This window comes from Micromesistius poutassou (genome assembly GCF_964030765.1).
Source record: "Micromesistius poutassou genome assembly, chromosome: 9".
Classification (NCBI taxonomy): domain Eukaryota; kingdom Metazoa; phylum Chordata; class Actinopteri; order Gadiformes; family Gadidae; genus Micromesistius; species Micromesistius poutassou.
In genome coordinates, this window is record NC_140279.1 from 19,035,155 (window position 1) to 19,060,241 (window position 25,087).

At 41.6% G+C, this 25,087-nt stretch overlaps 1 protein-coding gene across 1 annotated transcript in view; it reads right to left on the bottom strand.

The window, feature by feature from the left end:
* Positions 1-25,087, bottom strand: part of LOC311353146 (microtubule-associated serine/threonine-protein kinase 3-like) — a gene marked incomplete at its 3' end in the record, with an annotated part of 56,709 nt that overhangs the window by 25,963 nt on the left and 5,659 nt on the right. Inside the window, exons 3-6 of the mRNA XM_084472968.1 lie at positions 22,749-22,837; positions 20,024-20,096; positions 12,531-12,609; positions 7,593-7,750 (exon numbers count right to left, since the gene is read on the bottom strand). Of these exons, the coding sequence (XP_084329094.1) occupies positions 7,593-7,750; positions 12,531-12,609; positions 20,024-20,096; positions 22,749-22,837 (399 nt within the window). The remainder of the gene's footprint in view (positions 1-7,592; positions 7,751-12,530; positions 12,610-20,023; positions 20,097-22,748; positions 22,838-25,087) is intronic.

Below are 25,087 nucleotides of genomic sequence, written 5' to 3' on the forward strand. Positions count from 1 at the left end.
AACAAACAATTAAAAGAACAACAAGCACATCATTTCACAACTATTGACATGGGCTGTAAGCCTAACATTGTTTGAGGCAAATGTGGATGTTAATGGATGTTTCAGAATGATGCTCATGGTGTTAGGCCAATTAAGATTGAGGGACTTAATTTATAGATCAAGTCAATCCTCCTCGCTGTTTGTGTTCCAAAGATATCAGTGACCTGGTCATGCCAAACGGGATATTTTTTAAGTGATTTCAGAATAATGGCAAGTGTAACTCCACGTTTTCGCCACCCTTTCAGATGGCTTGGTAACCTAACGGTGGAGAACCTAAAAATAGGCAGACTGTGCATTTATTTCGGCAGACTTTTGGCGGTGGAAACGCCAATATAAGCGAAGCAAAGTGAACCGCACCGCACCGCTCGGTGTAAACGACAAGCGAACAGAGCCGCACTGTACCGTAACTAACAGTATGCCTTGTTTCCACCGCTCGGTGGAAACGAGGCATATGAGCAGGTTTGTTGGTTCTCGTAGCCTAGAGACTTGAGGGGATAAACCCTCCCTCCGAGCTGCTCCACAGCCAGGGCTCCTGCTTATCGGTTCATAGCGCAGCCAGGGCTCCAGCCTATTCGTGAATAGACGTTGACGCGATTCAGATCCCTTAGCTAGTCCCACCCACTCAGGAGGACTTTCCTCCTCTCTCCCATTGACCCCCATGTTATCCACCGGCCTCCAGTAGTTCCCGAGAAATGAATGGGAGTCAATGGAGGCTGAGGGAGGAACGTCCTCCCCGAAGTAATACTCAATAGGGGGTGCTAATTTCCCTTTACCCAGGGAAACGTACAACATATACAAAGGCATTAAAGTAGTCATATTTAAGGGCACTCACCGTGTGCCTATTGCTTTACAACATTTCCACCCTCTCTAGCAATCAACATGTTTTTAGTCTTCAGTGAACTATGCTATTGCTTTTATATATAAATAAACAACAGTTAGAGTTAGGCGCAGAGTGATACTGGACTCTGTAAACTGAACGGCCGTCATAGCTGTGTGTATACGCTCAATATACAACAGTTGGGAACCAATCAGATCGCTTGATTTAAGCCACCCGTTTTATAAATATATATATATAATACATTTATATAAAAGTTTGACTCAAGTGACTAGATGGTACGGAAGCCGAGCGCGGCCATGGTCATCTTTTCTCACCATGTTATCTCGAGATATCGACATAATTCATTTGAGTTCGAGAAAAGAAACACAATTAATTTGTGATCAAGTAAACAACATAATTATTTTGTGATCTCGAGAAAACACAATTAATTTGTGATCAGGGAAAACGTTTACCCCCACGCCCCCTTAGTGCATCTGCTTGACTTCTTCCAGGCCATATCTCCTTTTGAACAGACGCAGTTTTTTTATAATTTAATAATTATGTCTGGAATAATCGATCAGCTGATAAGGGAATATTTTGATCAGGGGTTGACGCAGGGGGAGATTGCACTGCGTTCCCTAATTCGGGATAATTTCAAGATTAGTCCACGGTCACTTCCGCGTGATGTTCTCCTGTGCCAGCCCCCTCTCTCTCAAAGCTTCATAAAAAGCCTTGTGCAACTGACACATGCCACCGTTGCATAACTTCGTCAAGCATAAGTCAATCATAACTCTTCGTCAAGCACAAGGGGGCGTAGACGTTTTTTTTCCCCTGATCAAGAATTGATCAAGAACTGTTTTTTCTCAAGATCACAAAATAATTCTGTTGTATTCTCGAGATCCCGAATTAACTGTGTTGTTTTCTCGGGATCACAAATTAATTGTGTTGTTTTCTAATAATAATAATAATAATAATAATAATAATAATAATAAGCTTTATTTGTATAGCACCTTTCATACACAGAATGCAGCTCAAAGTGCTTCACATTTGGAACATTTAACACAATAAGGAAAATTTAACACAATAATAAAGGAGAGAATAATAATAATATACAGGTTTAAGGATCTCAAATTAATTATCTTGTTATCTCGAGATAACAAGGTGAAAAAAATAATGGTAGGACCATGGCCACTCTCGGCTTCCGTAAGATGGCAATAGTAACGGCTATATCCCAAATGTCCACGTTTTGCATTTGTGCATCAAAGCAATGATTCTTGCCTTGAAATAAAGTGTTGATTTTTTGCTTTTCTGAAGCCAATATTTCTTGTAGTAATTACCTTTTTGAAAAAAAAAATTAAACATTCCCATGCGTTCAACTCAATCTCCTCGAAAACAGAAAACTCAAATTCTACAGAGCACTGATGATGAAATTCAGCAGACTTAGCAACTACCAAATAATAACAATGGTGAGGTGCTGGCAACAATCACCAGTCAAATCCTAAAAGGACCAGCCCAGATCCAAACAGACCATAATATCCTGTTTCACTTGAAAACAGGCCACCGTCAGGGTGTCTAGAGGCGAGTGCTCCACTGTAACAGGCAGGCAGGTAGGGGGGGGGCAGCTCTCTTGTTGAGGCTCCCTGACACGTGGGACGGTGTAATTGCAGGGTGTTCCCCTCTATCTCTCTCTCCCCATCTCTAAATACTAGGCTGAACTGTAAACCAGAAACAATGGCGTCACAATTAACATCCATGGTGGCCCATAGCACATAGGCATAGCGCCTTTATGAAGATACTGCTTCTGGATTTGAATGTTTATGTTAGGTTCATTGTCTTCAACATGTTAGCTCTAGCTTTGATCAAAATGACACACAATGGAGTTTGGAAATGTGCACATTGAATATGAAATATATGTGCCAATGGTGGATGAATTGAAGTGAAACATCTTCCAATAGAGTTGAGCGTATACACTTCTTAACATGGGTTGACCCAGAGGGAATCCAACCCCTAACCCGGTTAGTATTGACGCCATTGACGGCAGACCCACATTTCAACAAACACATTCACATTGACAGGGTCAACCCAATTGTATTGATTATATGCTCTATGATCAACAGTGAAGTACAGTAGGTCAAATCAAAACACGGTTTCAATCAGAAAAAGAGCATTACAAGGGCAGCTTACACAACAACGGGGCATGTTAAAGCCTAAAAAAAAAGTGTCTAGTCATGGTGTTCCATAAATTCAGTGTATTTAATGTATTTATCCAAGTCGCAAAAGTCTTGACTCATGTGCACTTTTAACTAGCCAAAAACACACAAATGATAGGTCCATAGCAGTAAGATAAAAAACATATAAAGACAACTCCCTGGTTAACCTTAAGGATGAAAGTGGGAAATCGAAAGGAAGTTATCCCCAGGATAAAGAAGCCTTGACCTCTTTTTAAGTGGGGCTAGCACCAAGGCTTACTGCAGGCATGGGAGGGATCGCGTAATTTTTTTCCATAAATACACACCTCTGCTGCAGACGAAAAGCAGAGGAAAGGACAACACAACCAATTACAATTTAATTCAATTTTATTTGTATAGCCCTTAATCACCATTACAGTCTCAAAGGGCTTAACAGGCCAAATATTTATGACACCCCCCTGACCCTAGCAGGGGAAGAAAGAAACGCCCCCCCCAGCTCATTGTGGTTCCTCTCCATTTCAACCCCGACAGTTCGACAATGCTACACACAAACCTCTGGGGGAGACTGTGCAGTGCCTTAGCCAGAAAAGCAGAAAATGAGAGGGGCAGAGTTATGCAGTGCGTTTACACATGACACTCCATGACACTCAAGAAAGTCGAATTATTGGGTTAGTCCAACTATGATTGGATTATTAAGATGCATGTATACACCTTAGTCAAGCTAAAATGTAATCGAGTTGGGTTTCTTATAGTCGAATTAAGACCCCTAGATTCGACTGTTAGTCGCATTAAGCGTGCATGTACGGAATGGGATTGATCAACCAGGTTGTAAAGTAGTAACTACGGGCACATCTGTCAAAATAAATGTTTTTTCTCCCGACGTGTTTACGATCTTTATTCATTCAATGCGCCGCGGCGGGGAATGCCGTATACGGACGGGCAGCGGAGGGGCTGCTCCGGTAGGAGAAAGATGTTTTCAGTAGACAGCTGTCAATTCACTTCGGGTCTGCGATTTATTTAAAAAGGTGGCGCAGAAGATGGAGGAAGACGGTGTCGTGCCAATGTAGTTACCCCCTATAAGGAGTGTATCATCATCAACATGCATTCACTACACACTACGCTTCGATTTAACCCACGGCTGAATTAAAAGTACATGTTTTTCTAAATGTTGCTCATCAAAGACGTTGTAAAGTAGTAACTACAAACTTTATTCATTCATTGCGCCGCGGCCAAACTGACGGCGGTATTCTCTGATATTGTGAATCTTACAGACTGCGTCGGGTTCTCAGACTCTCGGGTACTTCCACAACAAGTAAAGACTCCTAGTCGGGGTTATCTCGCCATGGTGGAGAAGGAATTAGGGGAAAGGAACTTTGGCTTTGACTCTCTGAAGTCCAGATTGAAAAGCGACATGGAGGAGAAAGCGATGTTTTCAGTAGACAGCTGTCAGTTCACTTCGGGTCCTCCAATGTTCCGACCTCTCGGTCGTATGCGGACTCCTCCGTGGGCAAAGCAGCCGGAGGAGTCCGCATACGACCGAGAGGTCGGAACAATGGGGCGTTGGAGAAATGATTAGGACCCGAAGTGAACTGACAGCTGTCTACTGAAAACATCTTTCTTGAATGCCGCCTGAGTTTGTTGTTGCTGGTGACGTAAAGAGGTCAGCCAATGGCTCTATTACCACTAGTTGAAATGGGTACAGCTCCACCTATCGTACCGGGGTATGACACGCTTTGGCCAATGAATCGATTTACTCACCGCCATGTATAACCAGACAATTGCAGTTGTCCAATTGCGGATTAAGGATTAAGCTGTGCATGTAAACATACGAGTGTTTCCTATTTTGTTATGGATGTATTTTTACGAAGATAAAGACATTCACAATTGGCAAGATGGAGGTTTCAGAAGACAATTTTAACAAATGTATTCCTACAGTGGCCACTGGCCAATCTACTACAAAGGTTTGATTTCAAACCTTTAAAGACACTTTGTCAAAGGATGTTGGTGAAGGACATTTTAGCTTGTCTACCCACTGGCTATAGGAAAAGTTAGTTTTAATGGCACCGGCCGACTTTGTGTTCGCTGTTGGCCAAGGAGGGACACCAGCAATGGGAAGACAATGTTATCGTCTATGTAATCGGTCCTCTTCTGGATCCGAAATGAATGGTCAGCCAAATCCTGTTTGTTGTGGTTCCACAGATCGGGTTGTGTCCAGTAGAGACCCATTCCATGAAATGCCCGTAGACAGCTGCCCGCCCAAGCACCATGATTGGTCGAAATACATTTGAAACTAAAGAAAATGAAATGCCCAGTTCAGAAAGAATTGAGCATGTGTGATTTTTGAGACTACCCACCCCCAGCCCAGACTGCGGCGCAGAAGCAGCATCCCTGTGTTTTTGCTTTCTAACACGCCTACGCACAGCATGGTAATGTTGCAGTGGGGAGAGCTTGAGCCACCCCCTCTCAACGCTGGAAGGAAGGCAGGCACAGCTACTGCTATTACTACTGCTGCTTATTCACCTAGTGGCCCTCTTAGGTCCAAGATCTTGGTTCAGTTTGGAACCAAGATGACTACTAGGTGAATAAAGCCCATTGCTGTTGCAGCAAAGAGTAGCATGCATGTCTAATTTGAGGAGGACAGACAGAGGGACCCCACACCTCACCGGTCTAGTGTTGGGTGAGAGTGTGGCAGGTCTGTCTGGGTGAGGTAGGGGGTTCTGTAAAATGTGGAACACTTATCTACCGTGTGTGGCATAAAGACACCAGGAGCTCAGAACAACACACCGGCTTTCCTCCAAGAGGAGAGAGATTGTAGAAGTGTGTGTGTGTGTGTGTGTGTGTGTGTGTGTGTGTGTGTGTGTGTGTGTGTGTGTGTGTGTGTGTGTGTGTGTGTGTGTGTCTCATCTTGTTTCATGTGGATCTGATTTCAGTTTGATTTACCAATGATTATTAATAAATCAATATTGCCCTTGATATTTCAAATCAATAATATGACTAATAAAATCATTTCAGCCACCGTTGAAAAGCTAATTGTTTGCTAATTTGTTTATTTTGTCTTATTTCGGTTCCCTTTTGCCTTCAGGATATCCTGCTGTGCCCAAACAATTAGTATTTAATTAGTTTGACATAGACAGCAGCTATAGCAAACACATCAGTGATGCACAGGCGCTACTCTGTAAGCCTTCTAGCTAGGTTTACCCCAAAACTAAATAAGACACATACATCATCACTGTTACATATTGAAGCCTTCATGGACTCACCTTCGTTGGAGAGGCTTTACAGTCAAAACCAAATAAGGACCAAAAACCTATACGGTACATAGAGAGCTCTAGCTGATGGCAGACTAGGCTTCAAACATTCACCTGGAGCAGCGCCCTGCTCAGACTTAAGGCAGGAACATTTTTGGAAGCTGGTTTGATAGCCAGGTTTGTAGCATTTCCAATTCCAATGCTCTTATTGAAATAGTACCCATCTTGGTTCTCCGATGGTCACTTAGTGCAACTCTGCACACACTAAAAGATATGGAGGGGCAGCTGCCTCAATTAAGGGACTGATTACATAACATTACATTAACAGCGTCTAAACTTGACAACCACATTAATCTTGATGAACTCAGTGCACAGGTTTAAATGGACAGATAGATTACTCTATGGACTGTTTTGGGTTCTAGGTGTGTCATTTTGTCGGGCTTAGCATTGAACTCTTGGTTCATGCCAAAATAAATGACAGTGTAATCCCCACACTCGAACTGGCCACTGTAACTCTGCAGGTCAATGGAAGTGGCTAACATTAAGCAAATGCTAACCCATCGATCTCCCCTTCTGGACGCAAAATTATTTAATTCCAGATTTAACAGCTCACGTGAATCTGGGTCAAAGTATCCCTTTCAGTAGCTTCCCCTGGCCTAAAACAAGCTGATAAGACTCTGGGGCTGGGTCAAGCTGCACAGCTGGGTTGTATTTCAACAACAACAGCACCATTTACATCTTGCCAATGACCTGGGGTTACTATATTTTCCTGTGACCCTAGTGTGGCAGAAGCAGTGGTATTGATTGTACATCTTGGTTATTGTAGAAATATTCTATAATTACAAAGTATATATTTTGCTTATTTTATTTTTATTCTCCATTTTTACTCATGCTTGTTTTTATCTTTGAGCAGAGCACCTGTCATAATAATAATACATTGGAACACAATGGAAACAAACTGTCTTCTCTCGTGAGGTATGATTTGAACCAGGACATTGGAACACAAGTGATACCATGCAGGGTTTCTAACCTGGTTACAGGTGGCTTTGGCAAACAGTAGCAAAGGCAGCTGTGAGGTCGAGGAGGATGAGAATGCTAACATGGCCTGCGTCAGCAGCTAACAGCAGGTAATTTACTACTTCAACCAGGGCAATCTCCTTTGACAGTTACAATTATCTGCGGGATCAATTAAGTACTTTCTGATTGGCTGATTGGTTGGACCTATAAAGTAGCCTGACTAGGTGGTCGATGTAGACGAGGTTGGTGCGGGGACTAGCTAGTTGATTGTTTGGTTTGTACCTGAGGCTGCGGGACCGCGGCCGCATGAAGGGGGAGTGCCGCCCGTCGTCATCGGTTACGCTCTCAGAGCTGCGGAAGTGCTTGAATAGGAAGTGGAGCTCGTCTTGCGTGGGCTGGTAGGGCAGCTGGTGGAGCCGCTCCTGGGACGAAGACGACGACTGAGGACCAGAAACAGAGAGATGGTTCTATAGTCTTAGTCAAATACTTTGTCACAGTATAGAGGAGAGTGGGGTAAGATGAGCCAATTTTCACTCATGTTGTTCTCTAGGCAAGAAAAAATAATAGAGGAAAAATATAAATATCTACCTTTATTTCAGGATGTCCCCTATCAAGTAAAATGATAACAATGCATCTATGACACAGGTCTGTGAAAATATGACATCTCAAAATAAAGTGGTGTTGTGGCTCAACTTGCCCAAGCGTAGGGGTAAGTTGAGCCATCTGGGGATAAATTGACCAATTTACTTTTTCAAGTTGAATGCATTTTCCTTTTCCAAATTAGGCCTGGGCAATAAAACAATAAATTATCGTATCGTGATAGACTTTTGATCTATATCAATATAAAACATGTTCAATATATATCGATAAGCGACTGGAACTCCGAATCTAGCAGCTGGGTTTGTTACACTAACACGGTTCCATACTTACTTACAATATTTGAGTGTTTTTCATCGTTGTATCGACATTGGAGTATTTATCAATGAAGAACAGTGGAAGGTCATATAAAGTGTTAAACAGAAGTGTTTAAATCCAGCATGGTAATTCCTAGTCTTTTTAGGTCACTAGAATTATCAATAGTTATCGATATCGTTCAATATGATCAAGTTATATCGTGATATGTCTTTCAGCCATATCGCCCAGGCCTATTCCAAATTATATATTTGCTTGAGGTAACTTTAAAGGTCCCATGACATGCCACCAGGTGTGGTGTGATTAGCCGTTAAATTTTTTTTTTTCGTTTTGAAAATGTGTGTTATGACATCACAGGTGGGCGTGTCCACCTAGATGTGTGCTGGATAGATCAGTCTACCAGCCTACCCAGTGGACTGTAGCAAACGTTGCTCATCTATCCATCACACATCTAGGTGGACACACCCACCTGTGATGTCATAAGACTTTTCAAAACGGCTTGTAACGGCTAATGACACCACACCTGGTGCCAGTCATGGGACCTTTAAACAATATAAAACCTCAATATTTCTGTATTTTGCCACTTCTCTGATGGATTTTCCACCCTTGACATCAGTGGCTACTCTCTCCATCTCCTCTCTCTTTCTTGGCATGATAGCTTTTCTATAATTTTTAAAATATGAAAAACCAAATCAGTTGTGTAATGCTAAATTGAAGTTTATACCAGTTCATACTTTAGAGACTTAACTTCAGTACATCATGGTGGGGTAAGTTGAACGACTGGCTCAACTTACCCCACAACATGTGGCTTACTTTGCCCCACAGCCACATTTATGGGAAAATTTGCCTAGTTTAACAATCCTTCTGAGTTCTTAGAGTAGGACCGGCAGGGATTGCATCGGGTCAACAGTATCATGTACGTCCACCCATCAGTTTAGGCTAATCTTTAGCTAAGTTACTCCATGGTTTTATACCATGACAAATCACCAACATCAATGACATGTGTTTTTACGCGTGGATACATCTGCTTTGACATAGCAGTCATTATACCAGATATGTTAAAAACATACTTTGACGAGCAAAGTTTATAGTGAAAACACTTGCAACTTTACCATGTGCTGCCCTCCATCACAGCCAGATAAAAATGATAGGTGCTTCCTGAATTGAAGGTCAAATGACAACAAATGTGTACAGTTGCCTAAATACAGGGGGTGGGTCAACTTACCCACTGGCTCATCTTACCCCACACTCCCCTTTACATTTTTTTATTTATTATTATTCTATTGTGTTTGGAGTATTTCATTTTTGTGTTTATCTTATTTTTATTTTTGTGATTTGGAATTGTAAATGTAAATGCAAGTCTAATGGCGTTTCCATGACAATAAATCCCTTTGAATTTGGTTAACCACAGGTACACCAGAACAACAAAAAACATGTCTCCAAGTTGATGGGTGCAGTAAAAGGCTGATTATGGTTCTACGTTCACACCGCAATGACAACAAGGTTGCTTCGACGTAGTCGTGAACGTTTATGGTTTTGCGTCGGGTTTACATGACGGTATGCATGGTAAAGAGAGAACAAATAGTTGGTCTTTGTCTGTGCATGCTATTACTTTACAAATGGTCTACTACTAGAAGCTTTGATTATGGTATGGTATAGATTCTAGCAACTTGAAAGCTGAAATGACTCAAACAACGTGCAACAAAAACAGAAGATAGGCTGTTGGTCGTCGTTGTCCATTCTGGTCATTACATTCGAAGTCTATGATAACCGAATACAAAACGTTTCCACTGTGTTGGACTGTGTCCAAATGTTAGATGTTTTGCCACTGATTTTTTAACATACAAAGCGTATTGCCAGAAATTATGTAGTTAGCGGACCAATCACAGCTCTTGCGGCTGCGTCGCCTCGATGCAAGGTTACAATTTTTGGGAGCCGCACGTCAGGCCCTTGCGATGGATGCAAGGAGGGTCGTCGCAAGGACGTAACGGAACCGTAACCCCTTGCGTGGCGTCAACGTGGAACCATAAAGAGCCCTTTAGTTCTGCTAACCAATTGCCAAAGTTTGCTTGTAGGTTCTGGGATATTGAGATTCTGGCTAAATTATTAGAATAACAACAATCACAATAGGGTTGCTACAAAGTAGTGTGCATCCTTAATAATAATAATAACAATAATAATCTTTATTTTCTTAAAAACAAGAGTGATTGCCAAGTGTAGATAATTAAAGGTAAGTAATGTAAGGAGATAAAATGGATGGATTAAAATGTATTACTAATTGTTGGCACCCTCTATCTTTTCTTTTAAATGCATGCAAATTACATCAGATTAATGTCAGGTATTCAAATAAAAAAAATGTAATTATGTTAATGTATTTTTTACGTTTTGTAATTGTAGTGGAGAAGAACAATTCCACTCATTATGACTCAAAGCAGACATAGTCAGACCTTGTTTTTGAAGATCATTGTGGTACATAAAAATTAGGGCTGGGCAACAATTAAAAGTTTTAATCGCGTTAGTCGCATAGTATTGGTGAGTTAACTCGCGATTAATCAAAGTTAAATTAGATTATCAAATGGAATGACACATTATCATTCATACCAAATGTACTTAGTAAGCAAAAACCAGACCAAGTGATCTTGAGGGAGTTTTATTGACTCACTCAGTGTGGGGTTAATATGAAACTTAGGGAACACCACAGATTTGGGAATTGTAAACAGGCAGTTAATTAGTACAATTGTAAACCAACAGTTACTACAAGTGTAGTTAAATTCAAATAAGTAGCACCACAGATTTGGGAATTGTAATCAGGCTGTCACTTACTGCAAGTGTAATTGAATGTAAAGTAAATGGAACTAAAAACAAAAATGATTTCTGATATGAATGTTGACATTCTGTGTGCGTTAGTGCGTCAATTTGTATTAATCGTGTTAAAATAAGATTGCGTTAACGCATAATTAACGCTTTAACTTGCCTGGCCCTAATAAAAACATTAATTATTAACTACAACTTTTGATCACTGCACTACTAAAGACACTTTGGATCACTACTAGTTCATCATGGCCCATTCCAACAGCCATGATGAACTAGTACATGCATGCATTTACCACGTTCTATCCACTTTTTTTTCTATTCCGGGAAAATAGTAACGAAGGTCAGCCAACCAAATCCAAGATGGAAACATACTGCTTAGGTATTAACACGGGGTGAGGTCATGTTCTATTTGCAAGAAGGCTTTACAGCCCATCCTATTCAAATGAATTAGGGCACATGAGAGTGTGTTGGTACAGGCAGCTGGTCACTCTTTTGAAGCAGAGCTTGAGTAGATCAATGAGGTGTACCGTGTCTGATGTCATGCACCCTCAAACCCTCAAAAGGCCAATGACATCACCAACGGTGACTAGGGGAGCTTCATAAAACTTTCCCACATTAGCTACAACCGGTCCACATACACAACCCAAGTTAACCTTCATGGACCCTTTGTCACACAGGGAACTGTAATGCTTATTCAGTTATGGTTTACGATTTTTGGTAGCTGATAGGGATAGGGACTGTAAAGTTTATAGCAGTGAAAAGTGCACTAGTGTACTAAAGTGCTTGCTGGACATTATTATAGTATATTTGGATAAAAGAAAAATCTTTTCATATTTATTGGCTCACTCTTTAAACTTCAAGTCGCTGATGGGTCATTTGAATTGGCCATATTATCCTCTTTTGCTGTTAAGATACAACTCAAACTTGTAAAGTTTCTCAATCATTTACCATTGCTGTACATGTAAAGTTTTAGGTTTTCATTTCGCACTCCCTCTAGAATCCCAATCCCAGGCGACTCGTTTCAGTGCATAGTTCACTCAAACCACACACATCTAGTTGGGCTTTAATTTCTACACAGGAATAAAAGTGGAATCGTGGGGGGAATAACAACATCCCCCCCCACCGAAAATAACAGTGAATCTGTTGTGTGTGAGCATGGACCCGGTCACCCTCAAAACCACAGAGGGCCCGAGAGGATGACTCATCTCAGCTAATGAACTGATGATGAAACAAACAATTATCTGCTTGTCGTCGCGGTCACTCGCTCTCTTTTGGCATCCTCTTCTGCCACTGATTACACAACACAACCCTTCCATGTTCTGCCTGAGCCCTCCTCTTTCCATTGAGCATGGGGTTATGCTTGCATGGCTGCATGTGTGCGTCCGGTGAAAAAACAATCAAGGATAGGGCCGGGTCAGAGGGAATGGGACTTGGAGGGAAGAGAGTGAGTGAGTGAGTGAGTGAGTGAGTGAGTGAGAGAGTGAGTGGACTCACGGACACGGTGGAGCTGGGAGGATTGGTGCCGTAGCCGGACGACGGGAGCGAGGCGAGGGACCATCTCCGCCCTTCAGCCCTAAAAGGAGCAGACATCAGCAGAGTCAGACCGACTGCCTGTGAGCATCTCATGGGGACAGCCTCTGCGAAACACACTGCAAAGAGACAGAGCGGATATGGAATCTATATATTTTCCCCTTTCTAAATAAATGTGGGTCTTTGGTAGAGACTTTGGTAATGTCTTCCATAAGATGAAATATGAGGAAAAATACAACATCATGCAAAGAACATAGGAGCATTTGTTTGAAAATGTAAAAGTTTAATAAATGGCACGAGTCAAGTGACTGTGATCCAGACCGCACGAGAGAGAGAGAGACAGAGACAGACAGACAGCTGTGGGGGGGCAGCTGTGACCTACTGGTTAGGGCTTCGGCCTTTAAACCAAAGGGTTGCCGGTTCGATCCCCAACTCAGTAGGAAAAATGTGAGTGGTTGAGCACTGCTCTCCCATGCCCACATCCACGGCTGAAGTGCCCATGAGCAAGGCACCTCACCCCTCACTGCTCCCGAGCGCCACTGTAGCGGCTCACTGCTCCGGGTTAGTGTGTGCTTCACCTCACTGTGTGTTCACTGTGTGTTCACTGTGTGTTCACTGTGTGCGCTGTGTGTTTCACTAATTCACGGATGGGATAAATGCAGAGACCAAATTCCTTGTATGTGTGAGCATACTTGGCCAATAAAAGTTGTCTTTGACAGAGAGAGAGAGAGCACCAACGAGAACCAGAGAGAAAACAAGAGAGTGAGAGAATACGAGAGAGGGAGAGCAAACGAGAGGGAGAGTGAACGACAAGAAATAAAGAGAAAGAGAGAAAGGATAAGAGGGTTTCATGCCAGTCTCAATTTTTGACAACCAAACTAAAGCTGCTTTCACACATACACGTAAAGCCCCCATTAGCCCACTATTCTCCCGACGGGCCGTATATGTGAACTACATATCCTGACATTGGTATCCTGAAAACATCCTGAAAAAAATACCCCTGAGGTAGTATTTTAGCCGGCGGAAATGTTAATTACATTATATGTGATTTGAGGAGTAGAATGTCGGCATTTCACACCATTTGAGCGGACGTGTTGATGTTTCTTTTTTGCTGAATGGTTAAAAAATATTTTAATGTGGCACTGCTTTTTAGAGTCATTTGTGGTGAACACTAAATGATAGGTCTTATCGTAACCCTAAAAGTACACATCATACAATAAATGGCAATACATGAGTTCACAGCTGCATGCATACATAGAAAATCGATATATTTTTATTATTGTGTTAGACCTTTCATGCTGTCGGCTCCCAGACGTAGTCGAGGAGCGCAGGGGAGACGTTCTCTCCGGGGGTACCACCCTTCACTTTGACCGGCAGTGGGTCTACTTATAGGTCGGAATGAAGCGGCTACCGATTATTGACAGGCTGTGTACTAGGGTTTAATCCCGGGAAATCTGATTAAGACTATTTCCCGATTCCCGGGAAAGGTTATGACGGGAAACGGGAAATAAAATTAAATTTAAAAAACTTGCTTGTCTATTGTTGTCATATGGTAACATTGATGGAAGCGAAACTCTAGCCACGGGAAAGGAATGACACACTCGGCTTTCCATATCCGAGCGGGTCCGTGGACTACAGCCACGCCGGACACACACAACCACGCCGGACACACACAACGACACCGGACACACACAACCACGCCGGACGCACACAACCACGCACAGCCTAACTCTAGCCCCGGGAAAGGAGCGACACACACGGCAAAACGCTGATCCGTGTCCCCCTCGGGAGCGGGTCCGTGGACTCCAGCCAGGCCGGACACAACTTAACTTCGAGTGATTATTCCCATTTGCAGCCGCTTACAAATCTCAACAGCCACAGAATGGATTTAGTTTAACATAATGGTTTAGGAATTATTCAATGGTCTACTTTAACAGATTTCGTTTCGTTTTAATAATGGAGTTCTGTAAAATATTGGTCAAGTAGTGGACAAGTCACAGACAACCCACCTGGCATTCCATAATTAGCACTGCATCAGATGTCACGCAGCAGAATTGATCATTGCAAACTGTGTTAATGGACATAAACTGTTCTTTTGCCTTAATAATACAAATAATATTAAAAATGTCAGTTTGGGATTTGGGAACGCATATTTGAATGATACATTAGGCCTGCTTGGGCTAATGTATCATTCAATCCCTTTTCCCAGGATCTTATTTTTGGGAAAAATATTAAACCCTAGTGTGCACTTTATTTTTAGTTTCACTAACTTTACAGTACACGTTTGCACAGACACAACCGGACTCGTTCATTACTTACACTAAACTGACACACTACCGCTCGCTCTCCTCGCTCGTCCACTCACTCGCTGACGTCACTCACACACTGCCATTCCAGCGCACACACATACGCTACTCTCGTAACAATTATTATTTGTAACAGTTAGCTGAACATTATAGGGTCCTGGCCTTCCACTCCCTGTTTTCTCAGTTAAACACAGATATCAACTACATTTGTCCCAGTATTTGTTAGATGTGAAATGAAGCAAAAAAATATTCTTTCTCCGGCAACGCAGTCGTTCGTGACGCCTTTTTTCTTCGTTGTTTCTTCTATTTGTCTGTAACTCATGCTCCAATCTTTCATCGATCAGGGGACATGCGTGAAAACGGCTTATGTTACACAGGAGCGAGGCTGTGACCTGTGGCATTTGGCTGAGTGATTCAGATTGACATGAGTGGCTGCCCCACCACTTCTCATCTGGCTAAACAAGACGAGAAAAGCACCACACGCACCTTCTATCATTACATCTCCTGCTTTTCTTGATATTCCAAAGCTGATCATAATTTCAGAGTTATAGGCATTAAACATTATATGCTCCATTGGATACTGGGTCAATCATGTAGCATTTCATAATGTGACACCTACCATAATAATGTTTAAATTCTGTGTTTTACATGTAATTTATACCGTTACTATTATGTATACAGATATATTTTGTTGGGATATATTTTTTTATCAAATTGTATTTACAATGTATTTTTAATTGTTTACCTCAAGTACCTTCAATCTTAACGCAGCCTGTTGTGTGTGTATAGGGGTCATTCCAACTCAACATAGTACCTTCAATCTTAATGCAGCCTGTTGTGTGTGTATAGGGGTCATTCCAACTCAACATAGTACCTTCAATCTTAACGCAGCCTGTTGTGTGTGTATAGGGGTCATTCAAACAAGGTTATTTTAGAAACTCTTTCTAAGAAAAATACCATCAGATGCCCTGGGGGAGATGTGGCCAACAGCTGTTGCCATAGAGATAACGCCCTGTCTTTGAAGATAAATTCTAAACGCACCGCAAGGCAGGCATGTCTAGGGCTGGGCGATGTAATTAATGATTATCAACCAAGACAACCGTGGGGAGTACCTCATTAGTACTGCCATTTGGCGTTTATCCAAAGACACACATACATATCACACACACACTTTTTCAGAATGTGTATCAGTTTTCTAATGAACTCCGGATTTCTTTTTATATTATATATACATATATAGATATATAGAGATAGATATATATATATATATAGAGATAGATAGAGATATATATATATATATATAGATATATATATATATATATATATATATATATATAGAGATATATATATATATATATATATATAGAGAGAGATATATATATATACACATATAGAGATATAGATATACATATATACATATATATAGATATATACATATAGATAGAGATATATATACATAGAGAGATATATATATATATAGAGATATATATATATATATATATTTAAGCAATAGATCACGACAGGCCGTGGTATACGCTCATTATACCACAGTTAAGGGGCGTTGTCCGTCCCGACGCGCAGCGGAGGGGCGGCGACCCCCTTCACTGTGGTATAATGACCGTATATCACTGACTGAAGTGATCTATTGCTTTTATAAAACGGTTACGTAAATATGGCGAAATTAAAGTCATAGACACCCTCAATTTTGAAAAAGCTAGAAAGTCGGAAAAGCATTTTTTTTAACGAATACAGAAAAGTAGTCCCTCCTGGCTGCCGGCAAAGTGTACGGCGGTTGCTATGCAACACACTAGCGTCCTTCAGAGAGAAGGCTAGAGACGGTAGCTTGGTTCGCCGGCAATTTAGCAATTTAGAAGGCTAAATTGCCGGCGACCGTGTGCCTATTGCTTTACAGGCTTTTTTTAGGCTTCAGTGAACTATGCTATCGCTTTTATATATAAATAAACAACAGTTCAAGTTAGGCGCGGAGTGATACTGGACTCTGTAAACTGAACGGGCGTCATAGCTGTGTGTATACGCTCAATATACAACGGTTGGGAACCAATCAGATCGCTTGATTTAGGCCCCCCGTTTTATAAATATATATATACACACACATATAGATATAGATATACATATATACATATAGAGATATATATATACATAGAGATATATATATATATATATACATAGAGAGATAGATATATACATAGAGAGATATATATATATATATATATATATATATATATATATATAGACACACACATACACACACACATGTAGGATTTTGTTATCTTATTATTCCATCTGATTATATTTGGACCCTCATATTGTGATGGGTTGGGGATCCGCTGAAGATCAGCTGAAGGAGGAGGTTGTCAGGGAAACGGGCAACTGGACAACTGGACACACCTGCCCTGGTGCTACCCTGACACTAACCTGGGAAGAGGGGATGGATGGGGGGTTGAATGGATGGATGGGGGGTAGATATCCATTAATAGGGAGGGAAATCTGCTGGGAGTCTATGCTTTTTCTTCTCAATGAAAAAAGTCTCAATGGTTGGCTTCCTTAGTGCACCACTCATGAGCAGTGTCATCTTGAGTGGTGGGGGGGGGGGGGGCGGGGGGGTGGTTGGAGGGGCTCGCTATGCCTGTAGATCGCAAGGAAGCAGACACGTTGCCATAGCTACTTCGGCCGATAAAGTCTGCTGGGCTGGTGTGTGTGTGTGTGTGTGTGTGTGTGTGTGTGTGTGTGTGTGTGTGTGTGTGTGTGTGTGTGTGTGTGTGTGTGTGTGTTATTTTGACTGACCCAGCCATACCCCATTTGGCTAGCTCCACCCCGCCAAACAAACATCTCAGCAGCAGCAGCAGCAGAAGAAGGGAAGACAATGTTACCTAGATGCTGCGGGTGTTGGTATGGTAGAAAATAATGAAGGTTTAAAAGGATATCTCTGCCATATGCTTGGAATAATAGTAGAAAATAAGCGGGTCAATAGATTGGGGAGGGCCCTGTGTCTTTGTTATTCATAACACCTCAGAGGGTCCTGGGCCGACCGGAGACCACCAGACAGGCATTCCTCTAGTCAATGATATCAGCCTATTTCTCAGTTCACTTAGATTATAAGTATAAGTACGGTTAACTTTAAGTATAAAGCATACAATAATATAAGGTATTGTTACAATGAAGCCAAATGTTAAACACTTGATATTACCTGGCTCTCCTTGGTCAACAAGAGCTTGCACTCTGAGGGACATTTATGTGTCCCTCATTCACGCGTTACAAAAGATGAACCCCAGACCGCCTCATTTACGTATAAGTGGCCCCTCCAAAGAGGCTCACGTCCGAGCGAGAAGAGACGCCCCAGTTCCTCCTCCATATGTTCTTGTGATGTGTATTCTGGCAGAGTGAACTGCCTGGCTTCACTCAATTACAGACAATACCAGCTCTATGATTATGACTGTATATGCCACAGACAAATAAAGTGGCATTATTAACTATTACAATGCATGTTTTACTGTTTAAATTAATATTGGTTTTACAGGGCTCATCTCTTAAACACATGTGGTAAATCATGGTGATTTAATATCAGGTTATAAACAAGGCGATGAATGGACTTTAATCAAAGATCTCACTTCATATAATTCATGTGTAATCTATAACTTCATGTAACTACAATGTTTAATATGTAACCCTGTTTTTATGTAATTCTTGCTAAATTACTGTATTACTGTATATCTATATTGTTTTACTGAATGTATTGTGGACAGCGGGGGCGGGAAGATAGATGCTAATGGAGAACGGGACTAAGGCCTGTAGTTTAGAGCATTGTGATTGGCCAAGGACATGTTAGGGCTGGTCAGACAATGGGAGAATATAACGCAAAGTTTGGGAGAGTTCGGGAGTTCTTTGAAAACCAACTCAGGTTTTGTCGTTACTCTGCGTAGTGACAATAAAGCCTCGATCATTCAACCCTAGTCCTTCTCGACTTCTCGTCTTTTGTTAGAGTATTATTATGTCGGTTTTATCCATTGGCAGTGGAGCTAAGCTTTAGGGTTGTTTTGTTTTGGTTTGGCCATTCTGGGGAATGGAATGAACAGGTGGGGTACGTTCACCCCTTTGTTAGGTAAGTTTGTTAGGTAAGCTATGGAAAACAGGTTTAATCTACTGACAGATATGCAAATGCTAAAATGTTTAAAAATGTAATAATTACAGAAGCAGAGGAGTATGTGTGGAAAACTGTCTTAATTCAGTATGACTTGTATGTCCCAACACCAATGTTCATTTATGGAGTTCTATTGAATTAACTTCACTTATGTAACAAGTCTTCCCAGTGGCAGGAACAGCATCTAGTTTTTCAAGCCAAGAACAAATATTTGGCTGTTTCCATTTCCATTTCCAGCTTAAAGTGTAATTCCGGCGAAAATTGAACCCAGGGTCTTTTTCGGCATGAAGACCCATAAAATAAGCCCTCCAGACACTTTTTGTCGTTGATAATGATATAGAGCTTGCCCGGAGCAACGAGAGGAGTCTGTTGGCTTCCATGTTATTGGCTAGGGGCACAGCAAACGCTTCCAAATCGCCAAAATAGCACCAAACCTCTGCAGTAGCATGTATAGGGTCCCTACAGATAAAAAAGCATCAAGAACTTAGTTAGCGTACCGGGAGTTTATTAAAAAAGACTGTTTACCAAATCTGTGCCTTACTGGTAGGTCCATGTTTCCAGGAAGTCCACACAAGTCGATTACCTGCTACCGTAAATAATACAATAGATGCAGTCTTTTTTAATAAACTGATTGATGCTTCTTTTTATGTGTAGGGACCCTAGTCATGCTACTGCAGCGGTTTGGTGCTATTTTGAGCAAAATTAGTGGTTAAAAATAATGCAGATTTGGAAGCGTTCGCTTCGCCCCTAGTCAATAACATGGAAGTCAATAGACCCCTCTCGTTGCTCAGGGTAAGCTCTATACTCGATTATCAATGACAAAAAGTGTCTGGAGGGATTATTTTATGTGTCCTCAAGCCAAAAAAGACCCCGGGTTAAATTTCCGGAATTACACTTTAAGTGTCTGAAATTGTTAATTTTCATTATACCTTTGACACGAAAGCCCATCCAAAACAGATGAATCATCCAATCAGAAGGTGGGGCTAACTTACCTTCTTGCGAAAGGGAAGTTGATGGATGAGCAGGTGGACACATTTCTGGGGCTGTCGAGAGGACTGCTGGCGGCTACACATAACACAACCACCAGCACATTACTATAGTATACATACAACAGTATTAATAGAGTACAACGCTGCTAAAGTGTTTATCACTCCCAAGCAAATAAATAAGGTAGTGATTTTATTTATAACATTTTTGTGACAATGAAAGTTTATAATTAGGCTTAATGGAAACTGTCCATAGTGTGATTAACTAGTGTATCAAAGTAATTGTGTGAACAAGAACAAAAACAAAAACGCACAGCAACTTGCAGGAACATTGCAACAAGCACGTGACCTCACCAAGTCCTACTTAAGACCTGGTCAGCGCCTCTCTGGAGGACTGTGTACACACGAGATTGGCTCTTGGTTTGCATACGAGGAGTGCTGGAGTTGAGTGGTGTTGATCAGGCCGATGTAAGAAGCAATTCAAGCCTGGTTGTCTTTTATAATCAGATAATCCCTGACATGATTGGGCTCACAAGAGAAAAGACTGTCGCAACAGTCCTTCCCCTCCAGGCCTCTTGAACGTAGCTTTATTCATAGATGGCACCTGCCTGACAGCATTATGTTTTAAAAATAGATACACATGCATGCTCCCAATCGAACATGCACATACTATGCTGCAGTGAAGAACCCCAACGTTTCAGATAATCTGGACACCAAGAGAGATAATTTGATTTCAGCCAACGAGGGCTTGTATGGATATCATTATTGGGACATAATAAACCTTAAAAAAATGATTCAAACATAATTTATTCCAATTAAGTGGAGGAACAGAAAATAGGTGTAATTATCATTTGATTAAAACCATACACTAGTTAAAGATAGGGTTGGCAATTTGGAGAACCCAGCCAGACAGATTTTGAAAGTTTCCAACCAAAAACATCCCGATCCTCCCTTCAGGCCTTCCTTCAAAGCCACTCCCCCAAAACAAATCACTTGCTCGCTGGCTTTACCAATAGTTCTACCTAGCCTTACGGAAGACACCAGTCATACGCAATGAGTGCGTACAGTTAGGAAGGTAGACATACAGGTAAGCCATTCAATCATTTAATTCAAGCCATATCTACTGATTGGACGGTCTTATAACTGCAACTGCCACAGAAACAACATTTTTTTTTTGGTCAGACCACGTGACCATGATTGCTGTCGGGATGTGAAAAGAACAAATAAGACAGAAAATGCTTCTTAATAATTGCCTACCTTACCTTTAACACTTTTATCACACTTGCGTACCATAATAACAAAAATCTCCAACTAGTTTAGGAAGAAATTCTGTGCAGTTTTTTGCCTATTTGTGTCAAAAATATTACAGTTATGAGCTGTTAAGTTATGACACGTTAAGACAAATCAAATCGGTGTGTAGGTATTTGTATGAGTACGTGTGTACTAGGGCTGAACGATTTTGGAAAATAATCTAATTGCGATTTTTTCCCCTCAATATTGCGATTGCGATTTAATATGCGATTATTTTTTCAAGGTCCTCTTCTCATGTATTTTTCAACGAACACAAGCAATAAATCAATCTGTTTCATAATAAACAATATCAGATTTATTTTCGAACTCCTTCTCCATCATCCAGGTGCTCAATGTGTTAAATGCGTCGGCATTTTTATGTGCGTTTGCTGTTCTATGTGGGCGTCTGCCCAAATATCCAATAGACATTCCGTCTCCTCTTTGCTCCATGTTGAGCCACGACTCATTTTCACCCGACGGTCCGACAATGTGCTGTTACCGCTAATCAAACAATAATTCCCATAATGCGCGCGGCTGAGCGGGTGCCTGTTACGTCCACAAAGAGGAGTATGCTTTTTAGAACTGGACCGAGGTGCGTTCGCTTTCACATCTCAAGCGAACCGAGACCACCTCTTTAGCGAGGTCTCGGCCGGCTGATTTGGTGCGCTGAGGTGTTGTTTTTTTCAAGTCCGACGAGGCTGTGATCGAAATACGGGACAGGAGCTGTCCCCTACGGGACAAATCAAAATACGGGACGTCCCGCACAATCTGGGACGGTTGGCACCTCGTGAGGTAACAGTAGCGAGGCACGTTCTGCACAATACCTGACGTTGCACAGCATCGCCAATTAGCCAAAATAATTCCACACAACTGATGTGCCGCCCCTCTTTGATACCAAACTTTCAGCTGTGCACTCTTCTGATGAGCCTGAGGCCGTTGTGCAGCAGGTTAAAGCGCAGCGTCTCTCCCTGCCTGCACTGCTTTGCTCCGCTCGGCTCACTCGCAAGTCACGTGACCAATCAAATCGCAGCCTTTGCGGTTAGAAAATATTGTTATGTCATATCACAATATTATCGCAAATGCAATTAATCGTTCAGCCCTAGTGTGTACACAATATACCACCCTAGTGCACATTTACACCAATAAGACTAGTTACATTGCCATGTTAATGATGCAATTTAAAATCTGTTTATTGTGTGATGGATTGTACAACCATTTCACTTAGCGGTGAGAAGGGTATCTAGACATTTGAAATGCATCAACCATTACGACAACATGGACATTTACCACAAGATGTGAGAGTGATTAGTTACTACAAGCCAGATAAAAATCTTGCCACTTAGGGGTAGGATCTATCTATACCTTTGGGTGGTCACTCCTACATCAATTACTATCTACCTATACACGTCAAGTACAAATGTATGTGCGATCCCAGTCTTACCAGTGTGGCCAGAGAGTGGGGAGAGAGGCCTGGACAGCGTAGGTGATGGTGTGCCGACACCCAGGTTCTTCCGGTTACTGCTGCGACAGCTAAGGTAGAAAATGAAGAGAAGAAAAAACGGAAAGATGTTAGAAGACAGCATGGCAGCTTTACACTCTCCATCCAACAAACTCTCACGCTCTTCACACACAACCACACTCTTTGAATACCACTAGCTGAATTTTGATGTTGGGCTAGAGCCAGCTGTTTTACACCTTAACAGAAAACATATGGAAATGGACCCCCAAACAGGCAACATCAGGCAATAAGCCACCAACAATAACGGCTGTACAATATTGACACATTTATTTGATTTGAACTGGATTACTTCTGCATTTAAAAATGTCAATTATTTAAATGATTGAACACAAACTTCCAGTTAAGTGTTAAGTCTCTCAAACCAAACATATGCGGGTCCTCTATTGTTCCCCACAATAACCACAGAAGCTTATGGTGAAAGTGAATCACAGACTGACACTGAGGAGCATACAGACACAAATATAAAAGCTATAAGAATGTTAACTTGTGATGGACCAATAAAACCGTATGAGAATATACAAGACTATGCTAATTGGGCTGCATGGGATGGAAACAGCCAACTGAAGCTCAGACCGAGACTCAGCGATTGGACTACTGTGAAATGAATGACCAATCCTGAAATGATGGCTGAATAAACCAATCGTCAGCTGAAGATATCGGTGAAAACATTTCTTACATTTTCTTCACTTCCCTAAAATGATACGTTAATGTTTTTTATTCAAGGGCCTCTATTTTACCATCATTTGATTTGCGGTTACAAGCCCTTTCAAAATTCAGCTTTTGGGACACCAAAACTTAAGTGGGAGTGTTCACTCAGCTGTGAACACTGATGGATAGATCAAGCTACCAGCATACCCAGTGGACTGTACCAACTAGCAGAAAGTATTTGAAGACGCAGTATAAAACATACAGAATATCAAACGGACACTCCTTCTTTGACTTATAAATTTGTATTTAAATCAAACAAGATGCGGTCATGCTTTGAGTGAGTGAGAGTGTTTGAGTGTATTTGGGTTGGCCTAGACCTAAAAATTGAGTTACTCAAGAATTGAGCGGTGGAGCAGTTCCTTTAAAGGAAGAGAGATAAGGACTATGTCCGACAATAAGTCACAGAAACAAGATCAGCCTACATGGCAAACAAGTTGTCAGAGGCTTTTATCAGCTGGTCAGACGTCTTTTATCAATATCTATAATGGTTTGTCATGAGTTTGTTGTTACACATTAAAAACGCTCATGAGCTGGTGACGGAGTAGTTATTCATTCATCAGATCAAAATACAACAACTAAAGGCATGTTCCTTCAGCCAGAACAAAAGACCCATTCAACACAGCCTGTAGCTATAGTCAGACACTCTTCTACTACTGCTATGGCAACAAACTTTTCTGTGTGGAAAAAAAATAAAAGCTCCATCTTATCTCCTTTCCTCACAACTCCAGGCAGAAATTTAAAAAAATGACAATTTGAAGTTTTTGGACAAAACATTTACTCAGCCAGGAAGATAATTGATATCCATATTGTTTCTCGTGTAAACAAAGGAGACCGGGAGGCTGGCATATTGAAAACCGCCAAGGTTTTTGTCAACTAAAGTCTTGGCGGTTGCAACAACATACGGCCAGTCTAGTCAAAACACCGAGGTCCAGCCAACACGGTCAAACAGAGAAAAGACCCTTACCCTTGAGAGAAAACATTTGTACGACTGCTCCCCAAACAAGTGGATTTCTGTGTGGCGGTGACTTCCAATATACAACGAGCTAGTTCAGACTACACATGAAAGAAGTCTAAGGCTGCAACACCTGGGGTTATTAAGGAAGGCGCCGTATCGTATTCTTAAATGAATATATCACAGGCCCATTCATTGCCATGGAGAATGCTGCTTACGTTTCTTGGCGCAGCCTGGCCATGTTCACCGTCAGCAGCCCAGCACGGGACCATACAGACGGCGGTCCATTCAAATAGAGGAAACAAAGACGGAGAGACCCCTGTTGTCCGCGGGTCTATTAAAGCACGGCGCGACGTATACAGTTTACCAGCAGACATTGTTGGGACAAAGTGACACTGTGACACATGTACATCTGGTTCCCCGCTTGTCCAAAAGGCGCGTTAATAAAACACTTGGCGAACGATTGTATTGCCTCACGCACACGCACATACACACATCATAACAACAACAACAATACCACATTGGTAGGGCGTGTAGTTATATTTATGTCACATAAGTCACCGATTTCCGAATACCTTTTGGAGCGTTTCAGCAAGGCTCC